The sequence below is a fragment of the Hippocampus comes genome, unplaced genomic scaffold (genome assembly GCF_001891065.2).
Source record: "Hippocampus comes isolate QL1 unplaced genomic scaffold, H_comes_QL1_v1.1 scaffold168, whole genome shotgun sequence".
In the NCBI taxonomy this organism is placed as follows: domain Eukaryota; kingdom Metazoa; phylum Chordata; class Actinopteri; order Syngnathiformes; family Syngnathidae; genus Hippocampus; species Hippocampus comes.
In genome coordinates this window covers 1,182,786-1,204,931 of record NW_017805955.1, presented here as the reverse complement: position 1 = coordinate 1,204,931, position 22,146 = coordinate 1,182,786, and the positions used below count along the sequence as shown (strand labels likewise).

Here is a 22,146-nt window from a genome sequence, read left to right as displayed (position 1 = left end):
GTGTTTTGGCGTTGGCGGCTGTCCCGAGACGGACACTCCCTCGGCTAACACGTTAGCCCCGGTTAGCGTCCCCTTGAAAACCGCTCACTCCCTTTTGCACATGAAAACCGAACGCACGCACACAACATGAGTCCAAACAGCTCGCGTTGCGTCTTTACGAGACCGAATAGTCTTTCGCATGCTGAGCGAACCGGCGAAGCGTACCTGGCTTTATCCGAAAATGTCGCCAGCTGCTCGGCTTGGGCCACTGGTGTCCATCCGCGGAGGAGACCGGCCGACTGCGCTGAGGTGTCCGAGCTGGTGCCTGACTAACCGCAGCCGCCCGCCACTACCACAGGCTCCCACTTCCACTACCAATACGTACACGATGGGCCAAAATGTGGCTCGACGCTTTTTGAATTAAACGGAGGAAAAATTCAAATCGTTTGGAAGGATGCGTGAAGGGATGGAATGAAGGAAACAAAGATAGCGTGAAAGGAAAAGAGGGAGGAACGTTGACCAAGTGAAATGAATAAAGAAAGAAGGGGTAGAGGTCAGAAAGAAACAAAGTTGGATGAAAAGACGAGAGGAGGACTAATAAAAGAAAGCAGGGAGCAATGACAATAAATATGGATTAAAGCTGTCATTTATTCACAAATGTTAAATATGGTACAATATGCAGTCCGGCTTTATCCCGTCCCATACAAACAACATGAGAAAAACACAGTTGAAGCAATTAGTTATGAATTTTGGAGCCAAGGCAAACACTCGAATGGTGCGCCACATGACGGAACACCACATTTCAAACCAATGGAAGTCTTGTCAAAATGTCTACAGCTAATCATGTAATGTCACAAATGGCATGCGATTTTTGCTCTGAGAAAAAAATATTCATAAAAGAACAAAACCCAACAACAGTTAGAATAATAAGAATGGTGAAGTCAAGCTCCTAACATTTTCTTCACCATGTAACCGGGCATGTTGTAGAGGAAGAGCGCCAAGATGGCCAAAACAAGCAGAGCGCAGACAATCTTGATGGTGAGCCAGCGGTACTGGTCGCATATGAGGTGCTTGGCCGCCTTTAGGGGGATCAGGAACCAGAGGAGGGCGATGTCTGGTCGGCTGGGGAGACACGAAGGCCAAGGTTGAGCAGCCTTTGTCACAGTGTATTGGATTAAAGGTATTCTAGCGTATTATACGCATTTACGGCTTGTATTATATTGTATATGAGTCAAACATCCGACTACCAGAAAAGACAAGGTGTCTGAAGTTATCTTGAAGTTGTCATATAATTTTTAGTGCAGGAAATAACATGACATCACGAGTGAAAACTGCCAGAACCTTTTTTTTTTCTCGAAGTCGTCAGGCTCCCAGCATTTTCTTGACCATGTAACGCCGCATTTTTAGCTTCAGGGTCATCCTTTTGCCAAGCATGGGTTCAAATCCCATCCTCGTCGATGTTTAAGGTTCATCCTTTTGCCAAATGCGTTCCCAGCATAACGAAACGTACGGTATCTGATCGATAAATTAAAATATCAAGCAAGACGAGGTGGCCGAGAGGTTAAGGCGATGGACTGCTAATCCGTTGTGCTCTGCACGCATGGGTTCAAATCCCATCCTCGTCGATATTTAGCTTCAGGATCACCCTTTTGCCGAACACCACCGCCATCATTACGTAACATACGGTATCATATCGATACATTAGACTACTTTACAAGACGAGGTGGCCGAGAGGTTAAGGCAATGGACTGCTAATCCGTTGTGCTCTGCACGCATGGGTTCAAATCCCATCCTCGTCGATATTTAGCTTCAGGATGACCCTTTTGTCGAACACCGCACTGCCATCATTACGTAACGTACGGTATCATATCGATACATTAGAATACTTTGCAAGACGAGGTGGCCGAGAGGTTAAGGCGATGGACTGCTAATTCATTGTGCTCTGCACGCATGGGTTCAAATCCCATCCTCGTCGATATTTAGCTTCAGGATGACCCTTTTGTCGAACACCGCACTGCCATCATTACGTAACGTACGGTATCATATCGATACATTATGATACGTACTAAGACGAGGTGGCCGAGAGGTTAAGGCGATGGACTGCTAATCCATTGTGCTCTGCACGCATGGGTTCAAATCCCATTCTCGTCGATATTTACCTTCAGGATCACCCTTTTGCCGAACACCGCCGCCATCATTACGTAACGTACGCTATCATATCGAAAAATTAAAATGTCACGCAAGATGAGGTGGCCGAGAGGTTAAGGCGATGGACTGCTAATCCATTGTGCTCTGCACGCATGGGTTTAAATCCCATCCTCGTCGATATTTAGCTTCAGGATCACCCTTTTCCCGAACACCACCGCCATCATTACGTAACGTACGGTATCATATCGATATATTATCATATTTACTAAGACGAGGTGGCCGAGAGGTTAAGGCGATGGACTGCTAATCCATTGTGCTCTGCACGCATGGGTTCGAATCCCATCCTCGTCGATATTTAGCTTCAGGATGACCCTTTTGTCGAACGCAACCCTGCCATCATTACGTAACGTATGGTATCATATCGATATATTATCATATTTACTAAGATGAGGTGGCCGAGAGGTTAAGGCGATGGACTGCTAATCCATTGTGCTCTGCACGCATGGGTTCGAATCCCATCCTCGTCGATGTTTAGCTTCAGGATGTCCCTTTTATCGAACACCACCCTGCCATCATTACGTAACGTACGGTATCATATCGATACATTATGACATTTCCTAAAACGAGGTGGCCGAGAGGTTAAGCCGATGGACTGCTAATCCATTGTTCTCTGCCAAGCATGGGTTCAAATCCCATCCTCGTCGATGTTTAAGGTTCATCCTTTTGCCAAATGCGTTCCCAGCATAACGAAACGTACGGTATCTGATCGATAAATTAAAATATCAAGCAAGACGAGGTGGCCGAGAGGTTAAGGCGATGGACTGCTAATCCATTGTGCTCTGCACGCATGGGTTCAAATCCCATCCTCGTCGATATTTAGCTTGAGGATCTCCCTTTTGCCGAACACCGCCATTATTACGTAACGTACGGTATCATATCGATATATTATCATACTTACTAAGACGAGGTGGCCGAGAGGTTAAGGCGATGGACTGCTAATCCATTGTGCTCTGCATGCATGGGTTCGAATCCCATTTTTATCTTAAGGTTCATCCTTTTGCCAAACGCTTTGCCATCATTACAAAACGTACACTATCATATCGATAAATTAAAATGTCATGCAAGATGAGGTGGCCGAGAGGTTAAGGCGATGGACTGCTAATCCGTTGTGCTCTGCACGCATGGGTTCAAATCCCATCCTCATCGATGTTTAGCTTCAGGATCACCCCTTTGCCAAACACCACCCTGTCAACATTACGTAACGTACAGTATCATGTTGAAACATTATGATTGTTGGTAAGACAAGGTAGCCGAGAGGTTAAGGCGATGGACTGCTAAAGGTTTTCTTATCTCGTCTTTTTCTTCTCTTCTATGTTATCTGAAAATCAGACTCATTATGGCATTGTAGGTTTGATGGCAGATTCTCATCATTTTTACAGTTGATGGTGTTCATTTCACTGCAGACCAGGGGTGGCTTGCAGAAACCTCATAAAGATCCTCATCATTTGAATCAGGTGTGTTGAAGGAGTTGGCAACCTGTGCTGTTCAGTGAGACCAGACGAGACCCCACAAAGGTTGTTTGCTGACAGAAAAGAGAAATTCCTTCATACTTTGGTTTCTCCAGAGGCTCAGGCTCGTTGCGTCCTTCGCCGGCCGGGCATTTCTCCGCCTCCTCACCCGTCAGAAGGTGAAGCTCTGCCTCCACTTTGCCCTGGAACGACAAACACAAACATGGTTCGTGGCCTAAAAATTGCAACATGAGAGTCAAACACACAAATGGGAACCACAGAATTCGACGATGCATTGAATCAGACTCTTGTTTGCTGACTAAAAAGAAAAGACTGAGTACTCACTGACTCGAGTGAACAGACTCGCCAGAAAAAATTGCAAACTCGGATGCTTCAACTCAACAAAGCAGAGAGTCAGATGCTGCGGTTGAATCGGGTAATTGATTCAAACGATTCAGATAAATCCGATCAAGAATCACTGGACATGCCACAGAACCTAATAATTTGCGTCGGTGGACTCAATGGAAACACGGTGCGCTCAGATGATTTGGTTCATGAATTCCAGTTGGCGGACTGAACAGAAATGCTGGCATGATTTCGTTCATGACACCGGAGAAAACATGAGGATTCGAGTCAGGGCACTCACTGGACAGGCCTCAGACTCAGATGCTGCGATTCAAGAACTTCATGAACAGGGGCAGCGGTGACCCTACCGTGAGTTCAAACTCGTCCTCCTCGTTGCGGGCCACGAAAGGCCACCATCCTTTGATTCTCTTCTGCTTGAAGATGGACACGGTGGGCACGTCGGCCTCGTTGGTCACCATCTCGATGGTGCACTGCTTGGCCGTCTTTGCACCGCGCGGGAAACGGTTCAGGTCGAGCTCGATCGCGCCTGTTTGGCATGTTCACGTGTTGTGGGCTTGACGCCGCAGAAAGCTTCACCGTACAAGAAGTCGGTTGAGAGATTACCGAGGAAGTCATCGGCAGAGAAGTGGTCGGCGTCCCACACTTGCAGGTTGAGGCGGGCCGGGATCTTGTACTCGGTCTCGTCCCAGGCGAACATGGACTCCTTCTTGGAGATGACGATCTTCTCCTCGGCCATCAGGTAGTCAAATGGGTAGATGAAGCGCCAGTTGAAGTTGCCCTCGCCGGTGATGGAGTGGTAGTGGACGTCCGTGTCCTGTTTGTCCTCCTGCTGTCCCTTGAGCCAGCTGGACCAAGAGAAAAGGGAAACTATTCATCCTTCCATTATCCGAACCGCTTATCCTCCTCATCTTCACAAAAAAACTAAGAAAAAAAAAAACGAAGAACAAGGTGGAACTAAAACAAAGTTGGTAGTTTTACCCTCTGACAAATATGTCGCTGGATTTCTCTCCGGTGAAAATGTCGTCGTCCTCCAGGACCACTTCATCCGTGTTCCAAATGATCACCCGCAGCTCAAACCTGAAGAGGAAGCCAAATGACTTGAATCAATGCGGTGACCAACCGCATTTGTACTTGTAGAAGTAAATTTCAGCTGAAATAATGCAACTCTCTTTTTGACAATGTAACTCCTGGCTGGGCATTACAAAAGAAGTCCAAATATGTTTGTTGTATACTTCTTTGGTTTGCGGGGTGCAATGTCCAGGGCAGGACCAGGTGCCGTCATGTCCTTTGGGAACATGTCCACCCACATCTCAATTCTGCCCTGAAGATACAAATTGACCACAAAATGAATTGATCGGCCAAAGCCAATGACAAAATGTCAAAAAGTGAAATGACTGATTGCTTACTTGTTCGATTCCCGGTTTGTCCGGGTGCAGGAGCGGCCTGGTCTCCACATGCTCCGGCACCAATTTGCAGCCCGCCCCCGGGATTTCCTCCCAGTGCCTGAGCACAGTCAGCGCCAGGTGCTCATTGGTCTGCTTCTTCAGGCCTGACCGCAATGACGTTTTCCTTCAGTATTTCCTCCATCGACAAACGCGGCAAAAAGATGAGGCGTTACCGTTCTCATCCTCGATCTCAGTGGACGCCATAAAGACGCGGTTCTCCACTTTGACCCGCCCGCCCGGCCCGTAGTGAGGACCGTCCAGTTTGCCGTCCTTGCAGAGCTTGGCCAGGATCTGTGTGGGCTTCATGGGGTCCCTCCAGATGTTGTAACCGTGGCTACGGAGCACAAATATAAAGGGTTGGACAGCGCAAGTCTGGCACGGAGTAAATCTACGCAGGGGCAGGCTAGACTAAGTTTCGGTATTTTGGGCAGAACCCTCCACCCTGCCCTCCATATCTGTGCCACGGCCAGAGGGATGATTTAACAAAATATAATGAAAATTGAATGAATCGGCGGCGTTTCAGACCCTGCCTGCCTGCACCTTGATCAAATGAACCAAAATGGTGTGCCAATAGTTAGACGTGGTTCTCGCAGGCATAAAGTCAAGTCTATTTTCAGCCACCAAGTTGTCAGCTGTGTTGGGCGCATGTCAAAGGAAACTCCCTTGATATTCCGGAACGCCGAGCGTGGCGCGGAGAGACGAACTACATTTGTAAACAAGCGCATTGAGGCTAGCGTCAGCTCACGTGGCATAGCTAGCGGTGACGCCGCAGGTGGCCCTGTGCTTGCTGTAGAAGCGGTTCTCCAGGTCCAGCTTGGTCTCGCCGATCAGGTCGTCGGTGCCCACCAGGTCCCAGTCGTAGATGGACACGGTGAGGGTGGAGTCCATTGGGAACGTGGCCTCGATGTCAAAGGACCTGCAGGACGAGGGAGTGAGCGATACAAGAACGATGTTTTCCAAGTCAGACAGATTTTTTCCATACTTTCCAAAAAGCGGATTGAGTTGCTTGGAGATGTAGTTCTCCTTATCCTTCACTTCATTCTTTCCAAGCTTGATGACGATGTACGGGTCGGCTTTACCGTTGATGTCCGCTGGGTGGAGATCGGTTGCCTGTCACCACAGAGTTATTTTATCTTGATCACGCAGGCGAGATTCAAACCCTGAACCTCAGAACCGTGAGACAGACATGCTTGGCACTATCTCACCACGCGAGGCCAAACAATGATTTGATTCTGATTATCAATCCAGCGGATGCTGACTCACCCTGATGATGTAAACCCGCACCAGGACGATGATGGGATCGTTGTGCGGGATGTTCTGGAACATCCCCATGTTGGAGTCGAAGTCTCTGGGCAGCTCGTCGGACACTTTGTACATGCACAGGGAGCCCTTTCATCAAATAAAAAAATACAAAAATTAACAATAATAATCATTTGTACCGTGCTACTGTCATACACAAAGTATTCTAACTAAAAACAAACCAACAAACACAACTTTAGGAACACTTGTGGGTTTTTGGTGTCTTGAGACTCTTTCCTCTGCAAATGTTGGGCCTTTTTCACCTTTATTACTTATTCTTTTGCAAATTTATTCTCATCATCACAAACATGTTCATTTGATATTCATCAAAGACATAATCCGACTTTTCCCACATTATTTTGAGCACTTGATTCCCGTCATATCCGTCCGTTATCCGAGCCGGTTATCCTCAGAGAAAAAGTTGACTTTTTTTTTTTTTTTTAAAATTAACACCTTTATCCTCGTAAAGATCAGCTTACTTTGAATTTCCCAACAATCCTGTCTTCGTCCGAGCCGTTCTGGTCGTCGTCGTCGCCGCCTTTTCCCCTGAAGAGGTTGAAACTGTGCAGCCAGTCCTCAAAGTTATCAAAGTCACTCTCCAGCTCTTTGGGATACACCTTTTGTGAGACAATGAAAAGACATTTGAAAAAAAAAAAAAAAAGTGGAATCAGACGGAGGTGAGTTCAATGACACGTTGACGGTGCCTACTTTGAGCTCATCCAGCTTCGCTTTTTTCTTCTCGACCGGGTCGACAGTGGCTTTCTTCTTGTCCTTCTTCCCTTTGCCCCTCCTGCTGCCTTTCACGGGAGAGTCATCAGGTTTGATGTCTGAGTTAGCCGTGATGATGATGATGAGGAGGAGGAGAAAGGGAGACGAAGGGTAGGGGGAGGTAAAAAAGGAGCACAGCACTCGAGACATGAATTCCAACATGAAAGTTGTCAGCGACTGTTCAATGGGCAGAAACAAGCACACTCCATTTAGCCATTTATCCACTCCGTTTATCCTGTGTACCTACGTTCCTCCAAAGTCAAGATCATGATTATTTTTTGAAGGGAAATCCACAAAATAATCATTGAACTTTGAAAAAAAAAAACATCACCATTTAGTGTCACCCGGCTGTCTACAGGCTTCAGATTAGGAGTACACTGAGCCCTGTAATTCACCCAAAATGGCTGCTTCTAAACAAAATGACCGGCTTCTCGTTTGATTTCCCGCATGGGTCATTGAAACTTTTTTGTCCACCCGATTTTGGGTCAATCAGAAAAGCTCATGTGTGTCATGTGCATTAGATACGATGGAGTATGCTCCGATGTTATATCGGTTCCCAAGGGTGTGCCGCAGGGTTCCATGCTAGGTCCACATTTATGTGAATAATCTTGGTCAAAATGTGGGAAATGCGGGACTCTGTCATGATGCGGATGACACCGTCGTGTACTGCAGTGGCGCATCGGTGAAAAGATTTGCTAAATATATTTGTGGTCTTTCAAAACACTGCATGAGCTGAAACTTGTTTTAAACGCAGATAAAAGCAAGCTCATGTTTTCATGCTCAGCCCGGAATCTCCCGCAGAACACAAACTGGTGTGGTGAAATTTTCCCACATTTTTTTTTTTTTTTGTAGGACCCCTAAAATTATTTTTGTGTCGGATATTGAAGGTTCAACTAGATTCCCAAAACGAAGCAGTCACAATTTTGCTAATAGACAACTTTCATGGCAGCATATGGTTGCGGGTTAAGGGCGCAAACAAAAGTTAGCCCACATGCATGAGTTTCGGATTCATGTCAGCGTCTCGACACACCGATGCATCGGGGGAGCAAAGGCTCGCTACTGAAACAAGGAAGGCAAAGTTAGTGAGACAACATCGACCATGCAGTCCAACGACACCTACGAAGTTAGGAGACTCACTCGGCTTTATTCTCGTAACTACAGCTTTTTCCATGTTCATTTTACATCTTAATGACCAGAATTTATCATTATTCTCTATTCCTTTATTCCACAAAAATAACATTTTTTTGCATTAATCTGAATGATTTCCTCATAACTGTAGTCTTTCAAACTTTACTCTTTAAAAAAAATATATGCATATATATTGTTTGTACCTCCTCCATCTGCCAGGTCTGCGTCTTCTTTGTCTTCTGAATCCGACAGCGCCCCCTCTTGACCCTTTAGCGCCTAAGAAGATTGAGGATTGAATTAAGTGCCAGAAATGGCACTGCGGTGTCACAAATAATAAATCATCAACAAGAAATAACCCGGTACCTCTGTCAGGGTCTCAATGGAGGCAAAATATTTGGACCACCAGTCGAGCATGCTCTCATCCAGGCCGTCGTCTTCCATCTCGTCGCCCTTCTTCCTCTTCTTCTTCCTCCCTTTCGTATCCTTGTCGTCGTCCTTTAGTACGGAGAATGCATTCATTGAACGGTGCATTTGACATCCACGCATTGACATATTTCACGCACAAAGCGTAAAGTCATGGCAGCACTTGACTCACCTCAACCTTCACCACGGCATCAGAGCACTACAAAAAAAAAAAAACATGATTCAAAATTATATTAGAGTGACGTGTGATGGACGACTCTATTCTCAGAATCATTTCTATTCATTTTGCTTTTGTTCATGGAAAATTTTTTCCCCTTCAAAATTTCACTGCTATTTTCAGCAAAGTGCGATTTTTTTTTTTTACACTGACCTCCCACTGTCTGTCTATTTTTGTAAAATTGTAACTTTTCACCCACTGACTACTTTTCAATGTTGACTTGTAATATTTCAACTTTATTCTCTGACAATAATTGAATGGTTATTCTTGTGGTGTGTCAACTTGATTCTCAGAATACGACTTTATTCTCTTGACAAGTCAGTTATTGTCTTAAAATTGCGACAAATTTAGGGTACCGATTTATGACTCTAAATATTTCAACATTATTCTCAGAGAATTAAGAACCCAGCCGCTGGGGGGCAGTGCCCTCCCCTGGGGGTGCACTGTTCCCCAGTGCCGGTCCCAAGCCCGGAGAAATGGGGAGGGTTGCGTCAGGAATGGCATCGGGCGTAAAACTTTTGCCAAGACGACCATGCGAGTTGGTAGGACGGTTTACAGGGGTGGATGGAAATTACTGACTCGCTGTGGTGACCCCTGAATAGGGACGTGCCGAAAGGAGAAGAAGAAGAAGAAGATTCTCAGAGAATTAAGACTTTAAGATGTCGATTTACTGTCTTTTTTTCCACAAAAAGGGTGAACATTTTACCGAATCTAATTTGACCACTGTGTCCACCTTCTTAAAATTGGGCTCAGGTTCCATGTTGACGACGACGATTTCCTCTGTAAGACAAAGACAGCCCAATTTAATATAGAGCTGCTGTATTGATACTAAATACAGAGCAGGATTTCACTGCAAATGTGAAAAACCGAAACTCCCTGACTCGTTCCTGTTCCCGCGTCGTTGCCGCAAACAGCCAAGCGGGTATGACAGGCAAAGGTGCAAATATTCAATTGGTCTCTGGGGCAATTATGAAGCAGGAGTATGAAGTCTGCCTCGCGACGATCGACCGCTCAGTATGACTTGTCCGGGGAATGGGCGCAATTCCATGCGTCGATGTTTCCCGTGCCTACTGGCTGGCTGGCTCCAATCGTACCTGCGGTGGACCAGTTGTTGGCCTGCTTGTCGGAGGGCCTGTAGATGAACTTCCTGAGGCTGGTGACGGCATTGGAGCCCACCAGGGTGTAGCGGCCGAACGCCCTGCAGTCCACCACGCGGATGTTGAGAGGCGGGTGAAGCAGCTCGTTCTCTGGCAAATCCTGACAGAGGCAATACCGAGGATTGCAATGTACAATATGATCGACATCATGCTTCATAATACATTTCTAGACTGTTTTATGTTATTATCCATATTAACACCCCTCTTTTAGAACGTTTTGAACATTTCAGGCCAAGGGCATACCACTTCAAAGCACTTGACGAGCGTGCTGAAATTGGGGTTCTTCTTGTAGTTGGGAATGAGGACCGACTGTACGCCCTTCCCGGCGCATTCCACATCCACGCGGGGCCGGTCCACCTGAGCCAAATTGACCCTCTTCAGATCCCTCAGACCCCAGAATAAGACCTGGAGACAGTAATGCGGTCACTGATGTGAGGAAGCGAGTCAGCCAACCTTGCCCCCAATTAAAATATTTAGAATTGCTTACAAATCGGTACCTTGACTTTCCCCCCCACCCCCAACTTGTTTTTTTTCTTTTTGGAGTTTTTCAAGTTACGAGCTGTCGCTTTGTGTTGCAAGCAAAAATTTGACCTCACGTGTGAAGTCCTTCCCTTTAATTTCCAGCTTTTTTCTTGCACTGTCTCATATTACTTTGGCATCAGTTCACGTGGTGACCAAGCGGCACAAGTGCAGGCACAGTCATGCTTTGTGAAATTTAACACGAGAGATGAGTGATCTGAGTTACATGCACGGTCACAAAACTAATTAAACTTGCAAGTCAAGGTCGCGCTGGATTAATTGTTGAAATAATAAATATTCCAGAAACTACAAACACATTTATCACATTGCAAACGCATATCACGTTAAACTTAAGAAATAGGGATTTGGCGTCATCATGTGGCCGAATAGAAAGAGTACAAAAACACTTTTTTTTTTTTTTTAAATGCAAATAAAGGGTAGCAGGTTCTAATGAACCCCCCGCAAATACGTACACTGACTTATTACCTCAATTCTGTACTTGCTGAGAACAGGTCTGATTCCCATCGGAACGGGAAGCAGTGGGCCACGGTCCATATCTGTGGGACCGTCGATGGGCGGAAGATCAGCTTTGCCTTTCGGGCCAATCTGACAATTTTCAAAAGAATAACAAGAGAAACTTTCAGACCAATTACTATTTTTTCATCTTATGTTTTTGTGACAGTTATCATTATGTCAAAAGACTTTGTTTATATATATATATATATATATATATAAACACACAGTATGTATGTTGTGACATAGAAAAGAAAAAGCTGATTTTGGGGAACCAGCAGTTCCCTTCTGACCTGCAGCAGCTCAAAGGCAGCCAGCATCTCTCCGGCCATGCCGTTCCCTCGGTAAATCTGGTAGTATTCCAGCGGAGGGGGGAAGCGCGGCGGTCCGTAGTGCTCCTCGGCCATCTTTACCACCGGCTTGGCAAAAGTTCTCCCCATGAAGTCCGCTTTACCCTGGCAGAACCGGTAAAAGACTTTAATAGAAATACTTATAGAACAGAAAAAGTCTCAATTAGCCACGCCCGAAAATGGTGACGCTGTAACTCTCCATTTGTTCAATAACTCACAACAAAACGTATTTAAAATTCATCCCCCAAAGCCAGATTCATAACATTTGGTCGACAAGTTTAGCATGAGAAGACCCACCAAAAAGGAAGCCAGGTCAATAAAGGCTCAAGAGGTCAGCACTTTTCGTTCGAAGCGACCATTTTTAGGGGCAACCCCAAGAAGATCCGATTTTGATGGAAGCTAAGAGGAAAATGCCGTGACGAGGCGCTGATGAAACATGGCTGGAGATGCGCATGTTTCATCACAATGTAATAAAAAACACAAAGTGGGGGGGAAAAAAAGCAGGTTCAAAAAATAACCAATGAACTGCAAAACAGTGAAACTGCTGCCAAAATATTGTTTCGCTGAAATGTGTGTGATGACTTCTCTCTTGCAGTTAGTGGTTATAAGGAGTCTCTTGGTCAACATCACAAAATTCCCTCAAAGGAATGCAACAGGAACAAGTGGGTGGAGGACTCTTTTGCCACTTGGCGTGCTTCTTATTCCTCTCGCATGCCTTTTGGCAAACTGCAGATTGAATTCAACGTCACGACATCCAGACGTCTCACACTCTACTTATCCGGGAAGGTCGTCCGAAACAATCGCGTTATTGTCGGAAAGAAAATGTAAACAAGCGGCAGTCAGCAAAATGCAAATGCTCGGCTGCTACAGTGATGCCGATACAATCCATATTTGAAATAACACAAAAACAAAATGAAAATAAATGTAATCCCAAATCAATATTTGCTAAAAAGACTATCCAAATAGAATTCAAAATAAAAATAAATACGGACTGAAAGACATTCAATTAAAATACAAACAATATCACAAAAGGCAAAATGAAAACGCCCTGCTGAAAGTGAATGAATTTTTTTTTTTTTTTTTTTTTATAAATGATTCGAAACAACGCTTCCGGTGAAGCTCCACACCGCTGCAAAAATCAAACCAACAACAAAAGGATGCTTTTGTCATTGATTCCATCAAATCTTGCAGGTGTCCCTAATGAAGAGTCTGGAAATGTGCATTCTGGGTGAGAGACGTTTTTTTTTTGAAAAGACGAAAGAAAAAAAAGAACAAGCCTCACCACGGTGTCTTGATCGTAGAGCTCGATGACGATAATGGGAGGGTCGTCTCGCAGCTCACTGGCCTCGCCAAACAACTCCACGTTCTCAAAGAGCAGCAGCTGATCCCACGTCGGGCACAGCGTCTCCGGCAGCACCTGTGCCAAACATCCACAACGTCGGGAATTGCATCAAACGCACCAAAAAAAAAAAAAAAAAAAAAGAGAGCTAAGAATCACTGAATAAAATATTCAAATCGTTACAGTGGCTTCAACATTTTTATAATCCAGTGCAGTACCTTGAGCGGCCCTCGGCACAAATCGGCAGCCCGAAAGTAACTCTTTATGTCCAAGAGGTTGGTGACACTTTCCACATGACTGAATTTGTGGTTGCCCACTTCCGCTGCATATTTTGCGGCGCTCACCTCAGTGACTTGGCTTTGCGTGGAGAAGAAGACTCGCGCGAAGGGATCCGACAGTCCGGTGCTGTCGGCAGCAAAGAGGCCGCGAGCTTGGTACATGTGCACCCTCAGCTGGAAGATTTGCTTCACTGTACACACACACAAACACACACGCACACAAAAGCTTCCTATGGTGTAATATTCACCCCTCGCCCCTTTGCTTTATCTCCATGGCGTGCAGATACTCAAGGCTGACAATGAGGCGCTCTTAATAAAGAACTATCAATTGGCTATCAAGCTAACTGCACCTCTATGCAGCACCTTTCAAGAGCCACTACGTGGATGCAAATGAACAAAAAACAAAACTCATTTTGGCATTTTGGCATGTGTAGGATTTGAGTGAAAAAAAAAGACTGCATTGGAAATAAGGTTGCGACATGAGAAAATGTCGTGAAAGCATGTGTTGGTGTCTTACTCATGTATGTGAGGCTGATGGGCGGTGAGAGGGGCGAGCCGGGCCCTTTGGAGAGCCGATTCTCCTCGAATCCATTCGGAAGTCCGCACAGGTAGTCCTTACGTTGGCGGTTCAGACCCAACCACAAGTAAATCTCGATCTTGGCCTGCACGGTCCAGCCTGCGGGGCCGAAACCTCGCTTACCCGGGATCTTGAAGGAGAAAAAAAGGTGATTCGTGAATTAAGCACATGTGAATGTGTGTGACTGTGTGTGTGTGTGTGTGTGTGCGCGTGTGTTTGTGTGTGTCGCGCACCCGCAGGAAGCTAGTTTTGACTTTGCCGCAGTCCTTCCCTCGCTCCTCGTCCATGCCGGAGTATAAGATGTCCTTGGAGGGAACGCGAGCGTACGCGATGCGCTTGCCGTTGCTGATCATCCAGATGAAAACGTCTGGAACGCTATGCTGAGGCTGCCGGGATGCATCGTAGCATCAGTTACCATTCGCGTACATTCTCTCGCACGACCAAAGAGTGAATTTTTGCACTATATTCTTGGATGGCTATTTTCCGCTCTACTTTGATATTTTCTCTGTTAAATGTGAGTTGTCACACGCCCGCCGCCATTTTAAGGGCCTCAGATTAACTCCAGATGAAGCACAGCTGTTCTAGTAGGCTTTTTGTTTGGGGGGCCGGGGGGGGGGGGGGGTAGCAGAAGCCGGACTGCTGTTTGGAACTGTTCCACCTTGACAATGAAAAAATGATGAAAAATTGTCACTCCCTAAGTTGGCCATCTCTGGGTTATAGGTTCCAAAAATGGCGGAAAAGGTTTTTGAAATGATTTATATCGCAAAACGCTGGCATCTGAATGGAAGCGCGTCATTTTTTTTTTCCATCCTGTGTCAACAGTGTGCTTCGTTTGATCCGCGAGTGTCGCGCGTCTTACTTCATCGGCCAGGAATCGCAGCTTTTGGAGGAACTGCTGCGTCAGCTTGACTTTTTCTCGCACCGTGCTCCTCTTCACCTGAGACCGCATGGCTTTGGCCTGCTGGCCGACGGCCTCCTGCCAGAGCAAACATTGGCGGTTAACTCCGATTTAAAAAAAAAAAAAAAAAAAAGTGACACACTGCAGGTTTGATTCCTGAAGAAGTACATTTCAAAAAATGTTTTGGGGGGCGAGATCAATGAGTGGTTAGTATGTCTGCCTCATAGTTGCGAGGTTCAGGGTTGCAATTTCAGCTCGGGTCTTCCCTTGGGGAGCTTTTGAACTCACAATAAATGTCAACTGGTGTAAATATGTTTGAAATGAGGTCCCTCTTAATGTCATTTGTGAACGATTCCAAAATCCAAGTCACATTTCAATGCAATTGCATATCAATGAAATGAAATGAAAGGAAAGTGAAGAAAAAGATTGCAAGTCCGTTACCACTTCGGCCATGCACAGCTTCAGCCGCTCCCTGTCCAGTTTGGTTTTGCCCGACAGGTTCTGGTCCGTATTTGCCAGCACGAGAAACTGACTGAATGCACAAAAAGTCTGCAATGAACTCACGGAGTTTCTTTTCCAATGATTATTATTGAGAATTTTTTTTTGGAATGGGACCATTTTGCTTCTGTCGGCACCTGCATCTCTGGGTGAGCTCTTCCAGGACGCCCCTCAGCCTCCGCTCGGGATAGGCCTTTTCCGTCTTGATGATCTCCTGCACGTCGTTCAGACCTTCCTCCTGCGCGAGAGGGGAAAAAAACAAACAAACACGCCAGCGTGTCAAGGCGTCTCTTTCGACGGGTCGCCGAGTGTAGCAAAACGGCGCCGCTTGCCAGTTTGTGGGCGATGTTGTCGATGATGTTGGCGTTGTACAGGCGCCGCCTCTGGTCCTGCCACCAACTCTTGATGTAAATGCACGGCTTGCGCTCAAAATACGGCAAGTGGAAGTAGTTGCTGGATGGCGGCAGAGAGGTAGAAATTAGGCTTTCGAAGTAGGGTTTGAAATGTAGTGAGGGTTTCAAGCCAATGCGAGGGTTTTCAATTAAGGGCTCCGAGTCCAGGGCGAAGGTTTCAGTTTCGTGTTTGAAGTCTAAATTTATGATCGGTGCCATGGGTGGAATTTCAAATTAAGGTCTCAAGCAAAGATGAGGATTTTAAGCGCTAGTGTAGTCGAACGGCGAATTGCTGCCGACCGGTCGGTGACGACGGGTTTCATTGGCGGTGTGGTGGCCACGGACGCCAGGTCGCCGTCGTCGTCCATCTCGTCCTCGCTGGAGTCGCGGATGAGTTCCGTCTCCTCCTCGCCCTCGGCCTTCTTCTTCCCTTGCAATTTGGGCTGATTGGCGCCATCCAGCTCGTCGCCAAAGTAACCTGAGGAGGGCCAGCGGGCCGTTCAAGAACATGCCGGAATTTCATTCATTCAACTTCACTTGTGAGAATAAGAATTGACCAAAAAAAAAAAAAAAAAGGGAATTACATTTTAAAACTCAATAAGTGGCTGATTAGTCTCAAGACACAAAGGAGGCACTGCAGGAATTCGTTCTATTTTACCAAATGGTTTTATGATTTCATATAAAGAGTGCTGCTTTTGGATTCAAAAGCAGCATTGAATTTATTCCTACTTTTTATCATTAAGAGCATTTTACTTTTTTTTAACTTACTTTGTGTTTTATTTGTGTACAGCCCTTTTTTTTAAGCACCCAATGAATAAAGCTGAGTTTAGTTGACGTCATGCGGCACAGTATTAATATTTTTTCTTCACTAGGAAGAAAGTGGCCAATTAAAAAAGAGAGGGGGGGGGGTAAATAAAATGCACCAAAATAGAATTGCAATTAAAAAAATTATGACCAGAAATGAAGCGATGCAGTACCTATGGTGACCTCGAAGTTGATGGGCTTGTCGCCAATCTTCCTGTCAATCATGGTGGCCTCCAGGAAGGAGCCAAAGAGGAAGAATTCCTCAATCTTCCCCGTGGCGTTCTGCCAAACAAAACAAGCGCATTTCATCCCAATGCAATCCCGATCTGATGCTGCGGAACGCGCACGCCACGCCACGCTCCTCCAAAGGCACGGAGGCCTGACGCTAAATCATTCATAATACATTGAAAATCCATCCAAAAGTTTAGTACAGATGCCACAAAATGGCGACACTGTACTTCAATTGCTTCTATGTTTCACTTCACTCTATATGAAGCCTGCTTGTAACTGAAAATTTGGCTATGCACAAAAAAAAAAAAAAAAAAAAAAAAAAAAAAAAAAAAAAAAAAAAAAAGAAAAATGGCGCACCTCTGAGATGTTGGGGATGCCCTCCAGCTGCACCTCGGTGGAGCTGGAGGTGTCGGGCGAGGAGGGGTCCAGGATCTCCACCGACACGCTGATGAGCAGGCGCGCCCTAAAGGACACACCCTCGCCCAGACCCTCGTTCAGTTCCTGGTACTCGTCCATCAGCGTGTAGGTGCGCGTGGAGCCGTACATGTTGACCCAGGCGGGACCCAGCGTGGGAAGGAAGCCTGGAGGGAGGTCAAAAGAAAAAAAAAAAAAAAAAAAAACCCACAGAGTGTTTAAGATTAAAGGTAGGGTTTCAAATTAGGGCTTCAAGTCTGGGTCCAGGGTTCGAACAAAGGTCAGGTTTTGAAATTTGGGTTTCAAGGAAAAGTTAGCGTTTCAAAGGAGGATTGCAAACCAGGGCAGGGGTTTCAAGTACGTGTTGGTTTCAAGGTCAGTTTCAAGTCTGAGCAAGTGCTCCAAGCCAAGGTTAGTGTTTTAAATTAGGCCTTTAAGACAGAATTAGGGTTTCAAGTTTGGGTTTCAAGTCAAGGTTAGGGTTTCATATCAGGGCTTGAAATTAAGGTTTGGAGCCCAAGTTAGGAATACAAATTATGTTTTTTGAGTCAAGGTTAGAGTTTCAAAGTAGGGTTTTCAAGCCAACATTTGGGTTTCAACCTGAAGTTTTAAATTAGGCTTTCAAATTAAGGTTCCAAAATTGCGACATTGCGGCTCGGCCGCGAGATACCAAAGCGCCATCTGGTGGCAGTCACCTTTATCCCCGTCGTTGGAGATCTTCCTCAAATCCAGGAAGTGTGTCCCCATGGCCACGTCGTTCACCTTGTCCGAGTCTCGGATTTGGATCTTCATGCGTTTGCACAGCGGTGGGAACATCTCGGTGAACACGATCTGCTCGTTCCAGATGGGCTCGTAGCAGCTCTTCTGAACTGACGTCTTCCCCTGGGAACACACTTGGCTTTTTCTTTCGCTTTCAGTGAAATGGGATTAATATGCCTAAATATGCTATTTAAATCAAGGTTGCCTAGTTGGACTGTATTTTCGTGGCATTCTACAGGAGTTCACTTGGTACCTTCTGCCCGGCAAACTGCACTTGCACATAGGGGTCCACCAGGTCTTTATTCTCCCCAATGAAAGCCTTCTTGACGTTGGCCATGATGCTGGTGTTCATCCTGGGCAGCCCCTCGGCCCTGTACACTTTCAGAAAGTAGCGGGCCCACTGGCGCTCCGCTGGGACCCCCTCCGGGATCAGCAGGTTGCTGGCCACAGGAAAAAAAAAACAGAAAGGACATCGAACTGCATACCGATACGCAGTTGATTTGGTGACTTTACCCCTCAATGTCGTCCTCGTCCGACTCGCCGGCTTTGTGCGGGGTCTTGATGGTGTCCCCCTTGGCCACCACAGCCACGTCGCACTTGACGTAACCTTTGCACCCGGCCGTGATGTCGTCGGGGTCGGACAACAGAGCCCATTTGTGGTAAAATTGATGGTCTATTTCAAAAAATAGGAAAGAACAAGATGAAAATAGACATCTCAAAATGAATAATGACAGTAAATTTACATTTGAAAATTTGCCCTCATTTTCTTTTGGGAACTCAGTCCCCGTTGTTCACTGAAAATTTTGCTTTTGTGCTTCGACCAAGTCCATGTCTAAATTAAAAATATTGCTGCGGCGCCATCTTCGTCAGGTCATCCATCGCCTTGTCAACAAAAAATGGGCATAATAGAAGTAATATCTCTCCGCAAATTATTAGGCCTTCAATGAATAACCTGGTTGAGAGTAGATGGTGCCGACATCCATTTTAAAAGTCCCCACCAGTGTTCCGCTTCGAAGGAGGTTTTTGGAGTGGATGACCTGTTGGAAATAATCAATCAAAAACTCTGACACTTTATTTATTTTTTTAAGCGAAACAGTGATAAAAATGCACTTACAGACAACTTCAGAATCTTGTCAAACATCACATCCGGAGGGACGTGGAAGTCAAAGACAAAATACTGGAAAATGAGAATCAAAATGTTAGCATATTTATTTTGTGACTCTACATTTGCTTACTTGGAAATACATATGTAAAAAATACAACGAAACAGCTCATCTCATGAGGGAACTGGCCTCGTTGTAATAGGGACAGTTGGTGGACTCCTTCATGGATGTGTATTTCTTCTCTTCCCCAATCTCCACGCACACCATGGGGTCCATGTTGAGACCCACCAGCTGCCGGGCCTCGATCACGGTCACGCTCACCTGCAAACAAACGCAAAGAAACACGCAACTAATTAGTTAATTATTATTCATATTTAAAAAATGAACTGGAATCTAAGGAGATTTGTTTATTTAATGTATGAAAAGAAAGAAGGGAGGATAGTGGAAGGTTTTCGTAAAATGAACAAAATCGGTTAACCCCACCCCCCCCAAAAAAAAGGAGATATTATTTTAACACGATATTGTCTCGTCCAAAAGTTATCCTTACTTGATAATCCACAGGCCGTCCTGAACTGGGCTCCATCTTGATATCAGGTTTGGACCTGTGTATCATTGAGCTCAGTCAAAAAAAACAAAACAAAAAAAACAACAACAACAACAAAAAACACATGCAGTACATTTTACGTTTACTTTTGTACTTGCATTTCTCAGCTAACCTTTAGGCCTTGATCAATTTTACAAACCCTTCAGCTTGTTTGTGGCCATTTTTGGCTGGGTTTTAATCGGCCAAAAGTGGCCACGTTAGAGCAAAAAGGTGAATTATACCCTTCATTACATTTGCATCAACACAGATAAAATGATTCCAAACAAACAAACAAAAATAAAATGGAAGTAACGTGGACAAAAAAAATGGTCAGTATGAACTCGGAAGGTCAAACGTCAACAAACGGGACCTCTTGTTGGACACGTTGGTGGTGACGGCGGTGACCGAGGCCAGCGAGACGGCATCCGGGTCGAAGCGTCCTCCCATGAATGTGGCCTGGCGGTCCAGGTTCTGCGTCTCCAGGATAGCCGGCTCATCTAAACAAAAACAACAACATGGAGTCGGGTCCAACGGTATTGCTAATACAAACAATAAATAAATAAATGGAGCGGGGAACCATTAGTTCTTAACCCCCCTCATAGCTGCCGGTCAGATTTCTAGAGCCTTTGACTATCTATCTATCTATCTATCTGCCTGTCTGTCTGTCTGTCTGTCTGTCTGTCTGTCTGTCTGTCTGTCTGTCCAGCAAGCTAGCCAGCTAGCTAGCTAGCTAGCTATGTGTGTATAGTAGGATAGTAGGGGTTAAGCTTTTTTTTTTTTTTTTTAATTTAATTTTCGTTGTTCCATACCTCCATTCTTGTCCTGTTTGTGTCCTCGGTGCTTCGCGCGCTTCATTATTCCAACACTGCACTTGACCTGATTTGGACAGAAATCTCCATCTTTTAGAAAAGTGATTCTCAAAGTTGCATTGAGTGACACAACCAAACATACCTAACGAATATATGTCAATGAGTTTCATCATATTGCCTGCTGGCATGTATTGTATTGCTTGCGACGAAACATCCGTCGCTCCAAGGGTTAGAACATTGGTGACTATTCATGCTATTCGTTAGCCTGTCGATGGCGTTTGTCACTGGGCGTTAGCATGAAGCTGGCGGCCAATGGGATGTGGTCGCTTGAAATACAGACGCTCTGCTTTGATGTTTGCTTTGGCAGAAATGTCCAATTGGGAGAGGCAATAAACCATTTGAAGTCTGCTCTTGTACAACATCAAGTGAGATGAATCAAGTGTCCTGCCAACATCTAGCACTTGTATCTCAAAATTTTACACGCAAATCAAATTGTGCATCATCTTACAGTGACTTACAATATTATTAAAGATAACTTTTTTGAGGAATAAAACATCTGCCTCATTTTTGATGATTACATGGATCACCTGGAGTTTGAACATAAACTAATGATTAAAAACAAACAAACAAACAAACAAAAAAAAACCCTACAATAACATTGCCACTAAGTCATTTTACAAAACCCCTTGCCAAGCAGCAATATAATGGCAATATTGGACACCCAAAAGTTGCCCGCAAGCCAGAGTCTCAGTTTGGAAACACGTTCCACATAAACGCCATGATAGGCTTGCCTCGCCCTGCTTTGGCCATGAAAAGGCCTTTTAATTATTCAAATGAGTTAATGTGATCATTACAGAGGATACATTTCACATGCATTGTGAGAAAAAAAAAACAATGACACAAACTCTTAATGGACACTATGAATTCATACGCACTTTACCGCTTAACTTCTTGAATGACTTGAACGCAAATAAAATACATTGACCATCTCTCTAGATGTGTTATGAGTCATAAGTCAAATGTATGGATGATACCTACCAGTCGATGCAGTGATGCTTGGTCTTCACGGAGATTCCGTTCCAAGACGATAGTCTTCCCCTGAAATGAAGTTAAAAAATATATATAAATAAAAAAATAAAGCCTAAATGAACATTTTGGACGTTTTTGACACAACGCAAGCCGTAATACGAATGAGCTTGACGAGTGGACTCGGAGAGATGTGATACGCGCACCATGAATAGTGCATGAGTGCCGAACTCGACACTTGGAACTTGGAGCTGCCAAGTGACCAATCAACATGCACACACACACACACACACACACACACACACACACACACACACACACACACACACACACACAAAACTTGACAAGAGGCTAGTGATGAAACAGGAATATGACAAGAATTGTAATGGTGCATGCTATCAACACAAAGCATTTACAGTAACATCATCACACATACAATAAATACAAGCAAGGCTCCAGAGCAACTTTTTTTTTCTCATTTTCAAGGACGGTTCGATTTTGACAATGGAACAATTCGATTCAGTGCCACTCAACGGGATTTGGATTTGATTCGATGTGGTACAACATGTGCATACACTTACGTCTGCGCTCAAGTTTTTGCAACGTAAACAAAAG

General features: G+C 45.1%; 1 protein-coding gene and 10 non-coding genes across 12 annotated transcripts; 10 read left to right on the top strand and 1 right to left on the bottom strand.

The window, feature by feature from the left end:
- Positions 1–215: 215 nt before the first annotated feature.
- LOC109528174 (otoferlin-like) lies at positions 216–21,650 on the bottom strand. 2 transcript variants are annotated; one of them, XM_019890535.1, is made up of 42 exons: positions 21,544–21,650; positions 20,506–20,572; positions 20,067–20,193; positions 19,661–19,715; positions 19,303–19,434; positions 19,125–19,187; positions 18,963–19,047; positions 18,524–18,683; positions 18,264–18,450; positions 17,947–18,133; positions 17,195–17,418; positions 16,780–16,888; positions 16,103–16,280; positions 15,743–15,863; positions 15,548–15,648; positions 15,354–15,444; positions 14,874–14,990; positions 14,248–14,400; positions 13,955–14,144; positions 13,504–13,628; positions 13,103–13,237; positions 11,764–11,925; positions 11,444–11,563; positions 10,682–10,843; positions 10,376–10,538; positions 9,988–10,061; positions 9,237–9,263; positions 9,005–9,136; positions 8,845–8,917; positions 7,454–7,572; positions 7,225–7,362; positions 6,710–6,835; positions 6,429–6,556; positions 6,192–6,362; positions 5,620–5,780; positions 5,408–5,550; positions 5,234–5,322; positions 4,980–5,078; positions 4,605–4,846; positions 4,349–4,527; positions 3,738–3,838; positions 216–1,101 (listed from the first exon to the last, which is right to left on the bottom strand). In XM_019890535.1, the coding sequence occupies exons 2-42, from the start codon at positions 20,549–20,551 to the stop codon at positions 921–923; spliced, it is 5,376 nt and encodes a 1,791-aa protein (XP_019746094.1). In that variant the 5' UTR covers positions 20,552–20,572; positions 21,544–21,650; the 3' UTR covers positions 216–920. The 2 variants fall into 2 exon arrangements, with proteins under 2 accessions (XP_019746094.1, XP_019746093.1); XM_019890534.1 differs by lacking the exons at positions 19,303–19,434; positions 19,661–19,715; positions 20,067–20,193; positions 20,506–20,572; positions 21,544–21,650 and having other exon boundaries at positions 13,106–13,237; positions 19,125–19,183.
- On the top strand, positions 1,523–1,604 carry trnas-gcu (transfer RNA serine (anticodon GCU)). The gene has a single exon. It is a non-coding gene; the product is annotated as a tRNA-Ser (tRNA).
- trnas-gcu (transfer RNA serine (anticodon GCU)) lies at positions 1,697–1,778 on the top strand. The gene has a single exon. It is a non-coding gene; the product is annotated as a tRNA-Ser (tRNA).
- On the top strand, positions 1,873–1,954 carry trnas-gcu (transfer RNA serine (anticodon GCU)). The gene has a single exon. It is a non-coding gene; the product is annotated as a tRNA-Ser (tRNA).
- On the top strand, positions 2,049–2,130 carry trnas-gcu (transfer RNA serine (anticodon GCU)). The gene has a single exon. It is a non-coding gene; the product is annotated as a tRNA-Ser (tRNA).
- On the top strand, positions 2,223–2,304 carry trnas-gcu (transfer RNA serine (anticodon GCU)). Its single transcript has one exon. It is a non-coding gene; the product is annotated as a tRNA-Ser (tRNA).
- trnas-gcu (transfer RNA serine (anticodon GCU)) lies at positions 2,397–2,478 on the top strand. Its single transcript has one exon. It is a non-coding gene; the product is annotated as a tRNA-Ser (tRNA).
- trnas-gcu (transfer RNA serine (anticodon GCU)) lies at positions 2,573–2,654 on the top strand. Its single transcript has one exon. It is a non-coding gene; the product is annotated as a tRNA-Ser (tRNA).
- trnas-gcu (transfer RNA serine (anticodon GCU)) lies at positions 2,918–2,999 on the top strand. Its single transcript has one exon. It is a non-coding gene; the product is annotated as a tRNA-Ser (tRNA).
- On the top strand, positions 3,089–3,170 carry trnas-gcu (transfer RNA serine (anticodon GCU)). The gene has a single exon. It is a non-coding gene; the product is annotated as a tRNA-Ser (tRNA).
- trnas-gcu (transfer RNA serine (anticodon GCU)) lies at positions 3,252–3,333 on the top strand. The gene has a single exon. It is a non-coding gene; the product is annotated as a tRNA-Ser (tRNA).
- Positions 21,651–22,146: the final 496 nt, after the last annotated feature.

Excerpts from the sequence above, each read along its gene's own strand:
- LOC109528174 (XM_019890535.1), bottom strand. The coding sequence starts at position 20,551 with ATGAAGCGCGCGAAGCACCGAGGACACAAACAGGACAAGAATGGAG. Across the intron at positions 17,419-17,946 it reads CTCCAACGACGGGGATAAAG|GCTTCCTTCCCACGCTGGGT; the intron begins GTGACTGCCACC and ends ACCTCCCTCCAG. Across the intron at positions 14,991-15,353 it reads AGCTGTGCATGGCCGAAGTG|GAGGCCGTCGGCCAGCAGGC; the intron begins GTAACGGACTTG and ends TTGCTCTGGCAG.